The 16,363-nt window shown below is 45.6% G+C and overlaps 1 protein-coding gene across 1 annotated transcript in view; it reads left to right on the forward strand.

The window, feature by feature from the left end:
- Positions 1-16,202, forward strand: part of Nrde2 (NRDE-2, necessary for RNA interference, domain containing) — a 49,809-nt gene extending 33,607 nt beyond the window's left edge. Inside the window, exons 8-14 of the mRNA XM_012950076.2 lie at positions 893-1,013; positions 7,295-7,470; positions 10,406-10,792; positions 11,790-12,709; positions 13,673-13,811; positions 15,209-15,280; positions 15,877-16,202. Coding sequence (XP_012805530.2) covers positions 893-1,013; positions 7,295-7,470; positions 10,406-10,792; positions 11,790-12,709; positions 13,673-13,811; positions 15,209-15,280; positions 15,877-16,002 — 1,941 coding nt within the window. The 3' untranslated portion in view covers positions 16,003-16,202. The remainder of the gene's footprint in view (positions 1-892; positions 1,014-7,294; positions 7,471-10,405; positions 10,793-11,789; positions 12,710-13,672; positions 13,812-15,208; positions 15,281-15,876) is intronic.
- The last annotated feature ends 161 nt before the right edge of the window (positions 16,203-16,363 follow it).

The following is a 16,363-nucleotide window of genomic DNA, read 5'->3' on the forward strand; positions in this document are numbered from 1 at the left end:
GGAGGAGGGCCCTCTGGCCAGGCTGCAATGCACATGGTTTTGCTCCACACGTCTGTGCCTTAAAGCATTTGCTGACTCCCTCCTATGTGTTGAACACTGTGCCAGGTGTTAGGACCTCAGGCATGGTTTTCCCCTTAAGAGTGAAGTCTGTCCCATTGAAAGTTTGAATTCCTTTTCCCTCAAAGGTCTTGAAAGCAGCCTGGCTTCAGGTATCAGTTAGAAGATCCAGTGGCGTTAGAGGAGTTGGCAATGGCTAGATGTCACTGGATGGGTCATAAAAGGGAAACTATTCTTCTCCTACCAGCTTTAGGCCCTTTAGTCACCAGACTTTGGTCAGTATGTTTGTAATCTAATCTCTAATGTGTCATCTCTTTGCCCTTGCTATGCTTGTTAGAAGTCACTAGGTCCTGGCCACACTTCAGAGCATGCATAATGAGGCAGGCGTGGGGCGATGGGGCCCATCTTGGAGGCTGACTAACAAACCAAATAAGGTTTTTATTTTTTTCTGTTTTGATGTGTGTATCTTGTATTGACTTCAAATACTAGTAGCATGTCCCTATGCCCCCATGTCTACTAGTATTTATTTTTAACTTTTGTTTATTTAAATTTATTTATTTGAGAGCGACAGACAGAGAGAGAAAGAGGCAGATAGAGAGAGAATGGGTGCGACAGAGCCTCCAGCCACCGCAAACTCCAGATGCATGCGCCACCTTGTGTATCTGGCTTATGTGGGTCCTGGGGAATTGAGCCTGGAACTGGGGTCCTTAGGCTTCACAGGCAAGCGCATAACCACTAAGCCATCTCTCCAGCCCATCTAATAGTATTTATTTTGCCCAGTGGCTCAGCAGTTCTGCACAGGGTAAGCCTGACTTCTCTTTCTTCAATCTGATAGGTAGAATTCTTTGAACCCTTTTGGGACAGTGGAGAACCCCGGGCTGGGGAGAAGGGAGCCCGGGGCTGGCGGGCATGGATGCACCAGCAGGAGCGTGGTGGCTGGGTGGTCGTCAACCCAGGTAAGATCCTCACGGGGAAGACAGTGCGTCTTGTTATCCTGGGGTTTGTTTTCCATCTTCATGGTTGTTGCTCTGTGTAAGCTGATTATTGGCTGCTTGAGAACATTGTACAAACATCAAAATGCCAAGAGTACACTCAGTAGACATCATGCAGAATAGACTGTTTCTTCCCCTTGGAGGCCGTAAAGCAGTCAGCATTTTACTCCTCCAGTACTCATGCTCCCAGGATTTGAAGGCTTCCAGACAAATGGCCTCTTGTTCATGGATTGTGTGTGAAGTAGCAAGACTACTGCCAGCCTTCCCATCTCCATTCTCTTTAGTGCATATTTAAAATATTCTTTTGGCAATGTTCAGACCAACAAATCTTTTTGAAAAATTCTTGCTTCTAGATATTATTAACTAGCATTTGCATAGCTGTCATTCTACCTGATCTCAAAGTGCCTTCCAGTTTTGCACTCTCAACACAGAGCTATCCAGTAGAAATACAATGCAAGCCACATCTGTGGTTCCACATCTTCTAGAAGTTACAATTTAAAAAGTAGGGCTGGAGGGATGGCTGAGTGGTTAAGGCATTTGCCTGCAAAGTCAAAGGACCTAGGTTCGATTTCCCCAGGACCCACGTTAGCCAGAAGCACAAGGGGGCGCATATGTCTGGAGTTCATTTGCAGTGGCTGGAGGCCCTGGCACGCCTATTCTCTCTCTCTCTCTCTCTCTCTCTCTTTCTCTCTCTGCCTCTTTCTTTGTCTGTTGCTCTCAAATAAATAAATAAAAATAAACGAAAAAAAATTAAAAAAAAAAAAGACAGCATTCTTACAGCACTATCTAGAGGCTATGGCAACATCCTTCTCTGAGTATCCAGTTTTCAGGTGGCCATTTATACTTAGATGGAAAAATAGAATTTAGATGAAAACCGAGAAAGGTCGTACAGACGTTGAAGCTGTTTTTGTTTTAACTTTTACATTTTCTTGTCCGTGCTGACCAGTGACATTTAAGAGGGTTGATGGGGTTTTACTGACGTTCAGAGGCATTTCCTTTTCATGATCACAGCAGTGTATTTCACTTCCTGTCATGTTGTAATCTCTAGGTATGTCTTTGAATTTCTAATGTCCAAATTGAAATATCTGAATCTTATTAACGAGTGAAATAATTTTTATAAAAAGATTTCTTTCAGAGTGCTTTAAGGTATTACATTAAATGTGGACTTTTAGAAGATATTGACAAATGTCAGGTTTTTTATTATTTATTTGAGAACAGGAAAGAAGTAGAGAGAGATAAAGAGAGAGAGAATGGATGCATCAGGGCCTCCAGCCACTGCAAACGAACTCCAGATGCATGCACCACCTTGTGCATCTGGCTTACGTGGGTCCTGGAGCATCAAACTGAGGTCCTTGGCTTTGCAGGCAAATGCCTTTACCACTAACCCATCTTTCCAGCCCCTGTTTTTGTTTTATTTTTTAATATCGGGTCTCACTCTAGCCCAGGCTGACTTAGAATTCACTCTATAGTCCCAAGGTGACCTCATACTCACAGCAATCCTTCTACCTCTGCCTCCTGAGTGCTGGGATTAAAGGCGTGCATCACCATGCCTACACAAATTTTAGATTTTTATGTTAAGAAACTCAGGTGATTGTTTAGGGTATTGAGTATATATTACCACTTAAATTATTAGAGAATTTTGTTATTTAAAAATAGCAGAGAGAGGTTTTGCACACCTTTGTCCAGGTTGGTTTGATCTAGTCTGTAGAGTCTGCTCAGTTCATGTCTGTGTGTGTGTTAGGCAGCATTATTGTGTGAATAGCTTTGTACAGTCACCCCCACAGCCACAAAACAGAATTGTGTTTCATTACCACAAGGCTTTGTGGTGCCACCCTTTTTCAGCCACAGCCATTCCTCCCCACTCTTACTGATAGCCACAGATCTGATCTATATTTTTATGCATGTTTGATAAATGGAATTACAACGTAAAAACAAAACCTAAGTCAATGGTTATAAAATAAACAAAACATTTGCCATTTTAAAAAATACCATTTATTTATTTATTTGTAGAGAGAAAGAAAGGAAGGAGGAATGGGTATGCCAGGGCTCCTAGCCACTGCAAATGAACTCTAGATGCATGCACCACTTTGTGCATTTGGCTCTATGTGGGTACTGGGGACTTGAACCCAGGTCGTTGGGCCTTGCAGGCAAGTGCCTTAACCTCTGAATCATCTCTCCAGCCCCATTTTAACCATTTTTAAGTGTAGTTCAATAGTATTAAGTACAATTACACAGCCATTACTCGTGGCCATCTCTAGAGCTTTCCTTCTTCTCTAGCTGAAACTCCCAGTTAACCTCAGCCCCTTACTCCTCTCCTCCCTGACAGCTGCCATTGTCTGCTGTCACTGTCACTCTGAGTACTCCAGGAGCCTCTCAAAGGAGGACTCAGCCGTTGAGTGCTTTTGCGGTTGACTTCTTCCACTACCGTAGTGTCGTGAAGGTCACACTTGTTGACTACCATGTGTGGGAATTTCCTTTCATGACTTTGAAGGATTCTGCAGTGTGATGGCTGCTTGGAGTGCTTCATTCGCTGTGGGCTGTTGGTAAGCATGCCACTGGGAGCATGGCTTTGCCAGGACCCCTTTAGTCCCTCTTTCAGCTCCTTGGGTTAAATATTCAGAAGTGGAACTGCCCAATCATGTGATCATTCTGTGGTTAATTTTTTGAAGTGCGTACTACTTTTTTTTTTTATCAGTACCATTTTATATTCCCACCACCAGTGCTGAAGGGTTCTGATTTTTCCATATCCTCACACACTTGTTTTCTGTGTAACTGTTGTTAAAAAATATTTTTATGTATTTGTGAGGGGGTGGGGAGACAGAAACATTGAGAAATTGAGAATGAGAAGGGCATGCCAGGGCCTTTTGTCATTGTAAACGAACTCTAGCTGCATGTGCTATTTTGTGCATCTGTCTCTACATTGGTACTAGAAATGAAGCCCAGACCATCAGCAAACACCTTTAATTGCTGAGCCATTTCTCTAGACCCCCCCATGTAAGTATTTTTTTAAATTTATTAGGGTGGGTAGGTAGAGGTAGGCTCACTAGAGTCTGTAACCACTACAAACTCCAGATGCATGTACCACCTTGTGCATCTGGCTTTATGTGGGTACCAGAGTCAAACCTGGGTTCTTTGGCTTTGCAGGCAAGCACCTTGACCACTAAGCCATCTCCCCAGCCCTCCATGTAACTTGAAAAATTTTTTTTGTTTATTTGTAAGCAGAGAGAGACAGAAGAGAGACAGACAGAAAGAATAAGCATGCCAGGCTTCCAGCTGCTGTAACAGACTCCAGATGTATGTGCCAATTTGAGTATATGGCTTTACGTGGGTACTGGGGAATTGAACCCAGGTCATTACGTTTTGCAGGCAAGCTCCTTAACCACTGAGTCATTCCTCTAGCCCCATGAAACTTTTTTTTTTCTTTTGAGGCAAGCCTAACAGACTGGTTTTTTGTGTGTGTATGTAAGAAAGAGAGAGAGCATGAGCAAGCAAGTGCACGCAAGAAAATTGGCACGCCAGGACCTCCGGCCACTGTAATCAAACTCCAGATGATGCATATTCCACATACTTGTGCACATGTGCAATCTTGTGCATGTGTCAACTTGTGCATCTGGCTTATGTGGGATCTGGGGAGTCAAACATGGGTCCTTAGGGTTTTCAGGCAAGAGCCTTAACTGCTAAGCCATCTCTCCAACCTCCCATAGTTTTTTTTCTTTTTTTTTTTTTGTGGTTTTTCAAGGTAGTAGGGTCTCTCTCTAGCCCAGGCTGACCTGGAATTCACTATGGAGTGTCAGGGTAGCCTCAAACTCACGGTGATCCTCCTATCTCTGCCTCCCGAGTGCTGGGATTAAAGGCGTGTGCCACCATGCCCAGCTTCAAGTTTTTTTTTTTTTTTTAATTTACTTGAGAGAGAGAAAGAGAGAGAGAGAGAGAGAGAGATAAAGAGAGAATGGGTGTGCCAAGACCTCTAGCTACTGCAAACTCCAGACGTATGTGCCCACCTTGTCCATCTGGCTTACATGGGTCCTGGGGAATCAAACCTAGGTCCTTTGGCTTTGCAGGCAAGCACTAAGCCATCTCCCCAGCTCCCATGTTACTTAAAAAAAATTTTTTTGTTTTATTTTTATTTATTTGAGACCAACACACAGACAGAGAGAGAGAGAAAGAGGCAGATAGAGAGAGTGGTCACACTGGGGCCTCCAGCCACTGTAAACGAACTCCAGACACGTGCTCCCCCTTGTGCATCTGGCTAATATGGGTCCTGGGGAATTGAGCCTTGAACTGGGGTCCTTTGGCTTTGCAGGCAAACACCTTAACTGCTAAGCCATCTCCCCAGCTCCCTTGTTACTTTTGATATGCCTCTTCTCACTTAGCACAGGTCCCTTGAGTGAATCCATATCATTGCTTGTACTGTGGTGGTTTCATCTTTGTGCTGAGTACAGGTCCGCAGTATAGACGTGTTGGCTTGTTCACCTTTCACCTACCGCAGCAAATGGGGCTGTTCCCAGTTTTTGGCCATGACAGATAAAGCTACTATTAGCATGAATGGATAGCTTTTTGTGAGAACACAGGTTTTCATCTTTCTGCCATTATAGTAGGTGCATTTTAGTTTTATGAGAAACTGCCAGACTCTTACCCTGTGTGGTTATTTCACTTTTTATGCCCTGTTTACTTTGTAATACTGAGCTTTGCAGGCAGTGGAGACTTTGCTTCTCTTCCACTTTTTTTTTTTGTTTTGTTTTAAAACATTTTTATTAAATAATACTTGGACAATAATTACAAAAGCTTTAAACAGTAATTCCAGGTAGTGAAAGACAGTTCCTTTAAAAAAATTAAACCAGGGCTGGAGAGATGGCTTAGCGGTTAAGCACTTGCCTGTGAAGCCTAAGGACTCCAGTTCGAGGCTCGGTTCCCCAGATCCCACGTTAGCCAGATGCACAAGGGGACGCACGTGTCTGGAGTTTGTTTGCAGAGGCTGGAAGCCCTGGCACGCCCATTCTCTCTCTCTCCCTCTATCTGTCTTTCTCTCTGTGTCTGTCGCTCTTAAATAAAAATAAATAAAAAACAAGAAAAAAAATTAAACCAGAAAAATATTATGTCTTGATGCTGTATACAAAGGAATGATTTACTTTATGTGCTCACCATTTGCAACATTAGCCTGTAAGATTGAAACCACTTCCTAGTTTGTCTCCAAGGCTGAGTGAACTCCACAGTGATATGCTTTTATATTAATCAGTAGGTCAAAGAAATTTAACTCTTAACTTCTCTTCCACTTTACATGTTCAGACTTAGGAAACGAAACGAAATCAATGGTTGAATATCCTGAATTGACCTTTTTAAAAATCAAGTTACATTAATGTCATAATGAATCATAAAGCCACTGTGCAAATTTGTGATGGCTTCAGGAAACCTGAGCCAGTGCAGTCATTAAATGCTGTTTATTCTAAAATGCTTGTCTGACTCAGTGACTTCTAGCTACCTGCTATTCTTAAAACAAAATGAAATGAAATTAAGAATTCAGGGGCTGGAGAGATCTCAGCAATTAAAGGTGCTTGCTTGCAAATCCTGGTGGCCTGGGTTCAGTTCCCCAGTACCCACATAAGCCAGTTGCACAAAGTGGTACATACCTCAGGAGTTTGTTTGCAAAGGCAGGAGGCCCTGTTGTGACCATACTCATTTCTCTCTCTCTCTGTCATAAATAAATAAATAAAAAGAATTCAGTTCCTTTACTAATAAACCAAATTTCAAGTGCCCAGTAAGTCACATGTACCTAGTAGAATGTATATTAGCAGAAATAAAGAGTATTTGGGGAACTCGGAAGATAGTTCAGAGGTTAAAGGTGCCTTGCTCCCAAAGCCTGCCATCCTGGGTATGGTTCCCCAGCACTCCTATAAATCCTGATGCCAACTGGTGCATGCATCTGTTGGTGTTTGCTTGCAGCAGTGAGACCCTGGTACGCACATGCACACACACGCACACAACCATTTTCTTCATCTCAGGAAGCTCTTGTGGACAGTGCTACTCTAGGATATCATTCCTATTTTTACATCAGATCTTTAAAAATCATCTGCTTCCATCTTTTTTTCTGCCTTTTTATCTTCCCTGCTTACATGAGAGTCCCTTCCTGCCTGTGTGCCATCCCACAGGCTGGCTCTAATCCATCTCAGTATGTGCTTACATGTACCTGGCACAGCAGGCCAGTGGGTCATGATGGTGGTTTAATATGTTGTGTGATTCTTGTCCAGATGAGGAAGACGATGAGCCAGAAGAGGAAGAACAGGAGATAAAAGACAAGACTCTGCCCAGATGGCAGATCTGGCTTACTGCGGAACGTTCCCGAGACCAGAGGCATTGGCGGCCCTGGCGCCCTGATAAGACTAAGAAGCAGACTGAGGAAGACTGTGAGGACCCTGAGAGACAGGCATGTCCCTCCACTGTGGAACTGATCGTGGAGCTTTGCTCCTCTCCCATCCCCTTGTATCTGGTTGGTTGTGTGAAAGGAGGTTGTTGGGCTCCAGGCCCCTGGCTGGCCTAGGCAATGTTCCCCTGCTTGTGCCCATGTCCTGAGACATGTCCTTCTTGCCCATTTTCAGGCCATAATTTCACTGGCTGCTGGTGATGTGGACTGGATGGCACTTGACCAGATAGCTCCTTCCCCTAGTGACAGGTTCTTGTGGTCACCTCTCTGGAAATTGCCTGCTGGGTCATTTAGTTAATTTTTTATGTGAATCCCTGTGGCCTCAGGTTCCAAGCACTCGATTACTGTCCTAGATTCTTTAATTGTGCCCAGTCTCCACCTTACTCTTGGGTTTGTGGCGATGCAGCCTCTCTGTCTGACCCTGGAAGACAAGAGGGACAAGGTGTAGAGGCCATATTGGGACAGTTGGCACGTGCTTTATCTTGAGGGAGAAGGATAGTGCTGAGGCCTCACTGTGTGGTCTTCTGCCGTCACTAATATTTACACTTGTGCTCAGTGGCCAGCAGTTCTTTCAACTTTTGAATTAAAATGAAGGAAGAAGTGAGTGCTGCTCTGATGGCTGGAATTGAACCACTATCGCAAGATAACCAAGCCTGTTGGTGTCTGACATGCTGCATGCATAAATCTAGAAGTTTCTCAGTGATGAGGCTCTCTGACCCTCCCTGCCAGTGAGGGGCTTAGACGGGGGTGGGTTGCCTCTTGCCTACTGCTTGTCACGCAGGCCTAGACCACTTTCCCCTGTGGTGATTGCTCAGGTAGTGAGTGCTCCTGGCGTTGGAGGGACATTACTTTGATACCAGAGCATGAAGACCCCAGAGTCCTCACAGCACTGAGGAGGAGTGAATGTCTGGCCAGGCTAGATTTAGGACAGAAATGGGAGTGGAGAAGAGGCGATTTCGGAGTTGGAAGAAACAACTTCCAAGGAATTTGCAACTCAGTGGCTGGCCTGTCGCAGGAGGAGAGTGCCTAGGAAGCCTCCGAGGCCCCTTTGCCGGCTGGAGCCCACTATATGTTCAGAGGAGGGCAGATCTTTAAAATTTTTTTTTAATTTATTAATTTGACGGAGAAAGAGGGGGAGAGAGAGAGAGAGAGAGAATGGGCTTACCATGGCCTCTAGCCCCTGCAAACGAACTCCAGACGCGTGTATCCCCTGGTGCATCTGGCTAATGTGGGTCCTGGGGAATTGAACCTGGGTCCTTTAGCTTTGCAGGCAAACGCCTTAACTGCTAAGCAATCCCTCCAGTCTGGATCTTTCTTTCTTTCTTTTTTTTTTTAAGGTGGGGTCTCACTGTAGTCCAGGCTGACCTGGAATTTACTGTGTAACCTCAGTGTGGCCTTGAACTTGTGGTGATCCTTCTACCTCTGCCTCCCCAGTGCTGGGATTAAAGGTGTGCGCCACCATGCCCGGCTTTGTGTTTGTTTTCTTTTTCGGTGTTTGTGGATTGTAGAGTTCATAGTCAACTGTTTGGAAATTGGTTCTCGAGACTTAGGATTCTGTTTATCTTCTTGAAGCTGATTTCTAGACCAGATTGCTGCTGTGAGCAAATGCTTATGAAAGCTCCAGGAAAAAAAAGCTTTCTGACTGATGGCTTGATTTAAGTCCTGTGTGGTCCTTGATTGTGCTTGTGTCTGACTGATTTCCTTTGCTGAGAGCTAGAGACCAGTTTGCCAAAGAGCATTGGGAGGCAGAGGGTAGTGTCCTTGGCCATACATTTTACAATGAAGATAAGTTAGCTGTGAACGTTTTTAGTTGTGTTAGGCTCTTTTCTCTGTTCCTAGCCATGGCCCGCTGCTCTTTTCTTCTTACCATGTATCTAACAGTTTTCATTTTCTGAAGCCAGTTTGTACAAAGATGCTACAAATAGTATTTTTTCCATCCTAGAATAAAACGTTTTCATAAGGCTGGAGATGGGGCTCAATTCTCCAGTGCCCAGGTATAAGCTAGATACACAAAGTGGCGCATGTGTCTGGAGTTTGTTTGTTTGCAGTGGCAGGAGGCCCTGGCACACCTATCCGCACTTACTCTCTGTTTCAAAATACATAAATGCTAAAATTTTTTTTTCAACTATTTGTGATGAGAAAGAGAATTAGAATGGGAATGGGTGTACCAGGACCTCTAACCACTGCAAAACTCCAGATGCTTGCACCACCATGTGCATCTGGCATATGTGGGTCCTGGAGAATCAAACTTGGGTCCATAGGCTTTGCAGGCCTTAACCACTAAGCCTTCTCTCCAGCCCTCAAAATAAATAATTTTTTAAAAAGTTTTGGGAATGTAGGGCTGCTTACAATGTAATCTTACAGACACAAAATGGCCTGGATATCCATGACCTCCCAATGCCTGGTACTACCAACACAGGACCCTCAAAATAGGAAAAGATGATGACATAAAGAGACTAATTGAGAGGGGAAGGAGATATGATGGAGAGTGGATTTGTGAAGGGGAAAGTCGGGGAGGGGAGGGCATTATCATGGTGTATTTTTCTATAATTATGAAAGTTGTCAAAAGAAGTTTAAAAAAGTTTTCATAGTTGTAATTTGCCATAATAACTGAAAAGCGATTATAGGCGCTCTTCTGAAGTCAACCTGGTTCTGGATTTTCTGTGATTCCAGCAGGATGGATTGAAAGCTGATGGCTGCAGCCTGTTGATGCATTCCTTCTCTCCCAGTATTCCCTGCCTGTGTGGACTAGCTAATAGCACCTTCATTTTGCCTTGGGAGAACGCTGTGTTTTCTTTCTGTCTTTTTGGTAAAGTTAGCTATATATATAATTCAATTTGAATAATGTTGACTTAGTATGTTCATATGAAGAGTTGAGAAAAAAAGTGACAGCTTTTGCTCATGTCATTGATTGGGTCCCTGTTTTGCTTTGGCGAAGGTTTTGTTTGACGATATTGGGCAGTCTCTGATCAGACTCTCTAGCCAAGATCTTCAGTTCCAGCTCGTCGAAGCCTTCCTGCAGTTCCTGGGTGTGCCTTCTGGCTTCATCCCTCCCTCCACCTGCCTTTACCTGACCATGGACGAGAGTAGCATCTTTGATAGTGGACTTTGCGATGAAAAGCCCTTGACTTACTTCAACCCCTCATGCTTGGGCATCAGCTGCGTTGGCCACATGGACCAGTTGGGCTGTCCTCGCTGGACCAAGGGTCACAATCGCGAGGGCGAGGAGTTTGTTTGCAACATCTTCCACCTTGTGCTGCCTTTGTTCTCAGGCAAGCAGAAGTCTCAGCTCTGCTTCTCCTGGTTGCGGTACGAGATTGCCAAGGTAACGCCAGTGGCCTCCTCCCCTCATTTTGGGACCTTTTTGCTCTATATCAGTATTTCACACGGGTCACAGGACCTCCTTTGGGAGCTGTGCTACAAAATTTTCTCAATGACACTTCAGGGCACCTCAGGTGTGGCTGTCCCTTGGAGGAGCCACAGGAGCAGGTGGAGTGCAGGATACAGTCCAGCACTCGGTGGCTGGAGTTGTCCATTGCTTGTACTTATATGGGCAGTTCGTGTTAAGAACCAGCGTCAGCTTAAGAAGGGTTAGAGGATTTGGGACTTATTAGAGAAGAGAAAATAAGCTACTTAGCCTGAGCTTTATTCCATCAGTGCCAAATTAGGCTGTTCTGCCCTCTGCTGGCCAGTAGTGGTATATGCCCAAGTTCTGGAGCTGTCTACGGTTTTCTCAGCAGCTTGTATTAAAATAGTGTCTCTGAAAACGGTCACATCCTGAATTGCTGAGTATTATTAGAAACATGAAGCAGAGACACAGGGCAACTGTATGTTTCATCGTGAGACGCAGGTTCCATTCCCCCAGTGATCTCTTGTCTTTGGGAAGAAAAGGAAAATTTGGGGGTCACATGTATCTCATTGGAAAAGAACATTTAGAGTGTTTCGTAGAGCCAGGTGTGGTGGTGCATATCTTTAATCCCAGCACTTTGGAGGCAGAGGTAGGAGGATCGCTGTGAGTTTGCGGCCAGCCTGGGACTATAGAGTGAGTTCCAGATCAGCCTGGTCTAGAGTGAGACCCTACTTTGAAAAAAAAATAAAACAACAACAACAAAAATTAGTAGAGATTTCAGGTGAAAATCTGGAAGTGTTAGTGTTGGCAACTTTTGCCTTGGCAGTCTTGATTTCTTTCCCAGCTCAGAGAGCCTAGGCTGACCAAACCCATGTAGCAGAAAGGGCCTACACTTGGCCATCGTTGGTGCTTTCTGAACAAAGGGACTGCTTGGAAATTAGAATGCTGAGAACTGCCTTCTTTTTTCTTATAGGTCATTTGGTGTCTACACACCAAAAACAAGAAGAGATTAAAGTCACAGGGAAAGAACTGCAAAAAACTAGCTAAAAATCTCCTTAAGGAGCCAGAAAACCGCAACAACTTCTGCCTCTGGAAGCAGTATGCACACCTGGAGTGGTTGCTTGGCAACATAGAGGATGCCAGAAAAGTGTTTGACACCGCACTCAGTATGGCCGGCAGCAGTGAGCTGAAGGACCGGGAACTCTGTGAGCTCAGTTTGCTCTATGCTGAGCTAGAGGTGGAACTGTCACCGGACTCGAGAGGGACCCGAGCTGTTCACATATTAACCCGGCTGACTGAGAGCAGTCCCTATGGACCCTATTCTGGGCAGGTCTTGGGCATTCACATTTTGAAAGCTCGAAAGGCTTATGAGCATGCGCTGCAGGACTGCCTAGGTGACAGTCCTGTCTCTGACCCAGCTCCCGCTGATTCCCTGGACTGCCTGAGTAGCTTGGTCAAATGCTTCATGCTCTTCCAATACCTGACAGTGGGGATCGATGGTGCAGTGCAGGTATATGGGCAGGTATTTGCCAAGCTGAAGGACTCTACTTCCCCAGAAGGCTCTGGCCTGCATGGCGGTGCCAACTCCCAGACCTTGACCAGTGTTCTTGAAACTATTACCCTTATGCACACAAGTCTGTTGAGATTTCACATGAAAGTTAGCATGTGCCCCTTGACTCCACTCCGAGAGACACTCTCAGAGGCTTTAAAACTGTATCCAGCCAACCAGGTTCTTTGGAGGTTATATGTACAGATTCAGAATAAGTCCCACAGTGCTAGCAAGACCAGAAGATTTTTTGATGCAGTCACCAGGTCTGCTAAACCCTTGGAACCTTGGCTATTTGCAATCGAAGCTGAGAAAATGAGGAAAAGATTGGTAGAAGCTGTTCAGAGGTAATTACTTGTTCATATACTTCACAGACCTCTATGGGATGGTTGCAGTGTCCCCAGTCCCTTGCATATAGAAGTGGACATGACACAGGGCCGGGGCACCTGCCATGGGTGCTCCAGGTGTTGTCAGGTCCCATTGAACGAGGTGTAAGGTGCACAGATAGCAGCGCATCCCTCACTAGAGGCTGTGATGCCTGTCCTCCAGGCCTGAGCGTGGCTTCTGGTGCACAGCTGTGATGACAGCATCATGGTTGAGAGCACAGGCTCTGGAGGTCAGCTCTGATTCCAGCTGACTTTAGGCACATCACCTCACCTTTCTATAGGTTCTTCTTCCTTCAGATGGGGTCCATCGAGGTAAGTGCTTGGTACAAAGACAATGCATGGTAATGGCTGGCTTTTCTCAGCATTGTCACTGAGTGTAGTGTTATGAGTGGATGTCGTCTTTTGACACAGCACATGACATCTGAAAGTTAAATGGTAGTCCTGGGAGCATCCTCACGTAGGCATCATTGTTCCTTCTGGAATATTTGCTGTTGCTTCACTCCAGCCTTATAAATTAGGCAGAACTGATTTTGAATCAATTTTTCATTTTGCTTGTTTTTTATTTCTTCCTTTGGGATTTTATTCACTCCGTCTGAGTCTTACTCTGAGTACTTTAAATTAATTGAAAGTCTTTCTAGAGAGTAGATTTCATATTGATTAGAGTAGGCTCCTTTAACAAACAGATGTCAAGAGTTGTGTATGACCCTTGGACAGTCCAAGAGTGGGGCAGAAACCACAGAACCTGGCCTCTGCCTTCCTCAGGCCTTGAAGATGCAATGGCACGCCTGCACTTGGTACCAGCCTTTCACACCTGAAGGACAACACCCCAACACTGCGGCTATTGCTGACCTTGTAACTGTTAGAGCATCCACCTGCTGCCATGCTGGGAAGAGCTTGTCTCTGACCCAAGTCCTTTCCTTGCAGGGTAGCTGGGAGAGAGATCCACGCCACCATCCCTGAGACTGGCCTTACACATCGGATCCGAGCCCTGTTTGAAAACGCAGTTCGAACTGAGCAGGGAAGCCAGTGCCCCTTACTGTGGAGGATGTATTTGAACTTTCTGGTAAGAAAACAAATGGACTTTGTTTTTGTTTTGCCAAAGCTCTGCTTTCAGAAGTATAAAATAGCAGGTGCCTAGTAGCCACTGCCAGAGAAAGGGGCAGGATATTTTCATACTCACAGCTTGGCATTAGCTATTCCACATGGAATCCTGATGGAATATTCCCATCTTTCAGAACTTGCACTTGGAAATGGGAAGCTAGCAAGTTGCGTATCTACTCAAGATATCTGGCAGAATGAAATTCAAAAGCAATTACTGGGCTGTTTTGTATAGTAGAGCTTAATGTTGGTTTCCCTGAATTGCAGTCAACAACTTGGAAAATAGTCTTTTTTCATTAAAAGAAAAACCTAAATTCTTTGCTATTCTGCTCATAATTTCCTAGTTTTGATTCTGTTATTAAACAAGTTATTTACTCATTGGCTTGAGATAGGATCGCACTATGTAGCCCAGGCTGGCCTAGAATTTTCAGTCCTCTTGCCTCAGCCTCCGTTGATGTATGCCACCTTGCCTGGCTTATAAAGCTGTATTTTAGAGAAGTGAAATAACTGGGACCCCAGTTGTTCTGGTGATTTCATTCTCTGAAAGATACTTTTCAGCCAGGCATGGTGATGCACACCTTTAATCCCAGCACTCAGAATGTAGAGGTAGGATGGTCACTGAGTTAGAGGCTAGCCTGAGACTCCATAGTGAATTCCAGCTCTGCCTGGGTTAGGTGAGACCCTACCTCCAAAAAAAAATTTTTACAAAATGGCAGTTAAAATTATTTTTATAAGGTCATCAGCCTCATCTCACTGACACATCTCATTTCAAGGTGTTACTAACACTAAGGCATGGTGACGCTCAGTAGGGCCGGAGATAAAGGGCTTCAAAAGTCAATAGTGTCAGGTTGGAGAGCAGGCTCCGTGTGAAGTGTGCTTCCTATGCAAGCATGAGGGCAAGAGGGGCCCCGGGACAGCCAGGAACATGTGAACAGCCGGGTGTGGCCATACACATCTGTAACTCCAGTCCCACAGGGGAGCAAAGACCCCGCAAGCTCCAGACACAGTAAAAGGGACTCTTGCTCCAAAGACGACTGGCGGTGAGCAGCGGAGCTATGGAACAGCAGTGCTCCTCTCCAGCCACTGCAGGCGGGAGTCTAGGGTGCTGCACCACACAACGCACACACACAAGCAAAACAGAACAGTCGTGCTAAACGTTGACACCCTGAGGACAGTGGCAGTAAAGAAATGATCTGCCACAGCTCTGGTCTGTGAGCATTCTCTGGCACCTGGGCACATATGCCAGTTACCGTGGGTGTCAGGTGCCCGCATAGCTGACTTTGGGCAGCTTAGGGCCAGGCACAAATTGTATAGGTGTTCAGCATCTCTGCGTCATAGTCATTGTTGTATATTTTCCCTTAGGTTTCCTTGGGAAACAAAGAAAGAAGCAAAGGTGTGTTCTACAAAGCACTTCAGAACTGTCCCTGGGCAAAGGTAAGACTTAAACACCATCGTATCTTGGGCTGGAGAGATGGCTTAGTGGTTAAGGCACTTGCCTGTGAAGCCCAAGGAACCAGGTTCAATTTCCCAGGACCCACGTACACCAGATGTGGCAAGTGTTTGGAGTTTGTTTGCAGTGGCTGAAGGCCCTGGTACACCTAGTCTCTTTCAAATAAATAAATTTTAAACCCACCATGGCATCTTCAGATTCACAGGAACCTTCCTGCCAGGCTCTGCCCAGCCAATGTCATCAGGGATGTTTGGCTCTGGGCAGAACTCTGTAGCAAATATTCTTTCTTTGCACTGACGCAGGCACTTCATGGGGTTGGTTAGTTTCCCATTTCCTGGGTTCAGCCAGTTGCCACCAGAATTGAGACCCATGCTCCACCCAAACTGAGGGTGACTGCAGTGCCTGCCAGCCACCGGCCAAATCACGAGGGCTTCAGTGTGGTGTTTGCTCCCTTTGCTGTTTGCGTGGGTTCAGCATCCTTGGGAAGCCTGGGTTGAGGCATGGAGTGCAGGCTTGCTGGGGTCTGCTCCCTTCTTTGGGCTTTTCTGTGCTCACTGAGTGTTGGTCTCTCTGCCTCCAGGCGCTCTACATGGATGCTGTGCAGTACTTCCCAGACGAACTGCAGGAGGTCCTGGATCTGATGACAGAGAAGGAGCTCCGTGTGCGCATGCCCCTGGAAGAGCTGGAGCTCCTGCTGGAGGACTAGTGATGGGGGGGCTGCACCTGCCCGAGGAGAGGAGCCAAGCTGAGGAGAGTGCCCTGGCTGCAGGAGGGGGTCTGCATTGGGTCTGGTTGTCAGTCCCACCCATTAGGCACAGGCCTTGGGTGGATTGTTTTACATATTATATATGTGACTTTGTACAGATCATTTCATTCCAGTGGTAATGAAACCATTGTTGTTAAGTGTGTCGTTTCTTGCTCTTTTGGTTTCATCCTGTTCAGCTAGCACCAGCCCTGTCACACTGCTGTGGGCCTGACTGGAGTCAGCTCTGGGGACTTAACACTTGGACCTGCTCCCCTTCCCCTGGGCTGGCTGGCAGGAGAGCAGATTGCTCCCATCTTCTAGC

This window comes from Jaculus jaculus, chromosome 7, assembly GCF_020740685.1.
Source record: "Jaculus jaculus isolate mJacJac1 chromosome 7, mJacJac1.mat.Y.cur, whole genome shotgun sequence".
Taxonomy (NCBI): Eukaryota; Metazoa; Chordata; class Mammalia; order Rodentia; family Dipodidae; genus Jaculus; species Jaculus jaculus.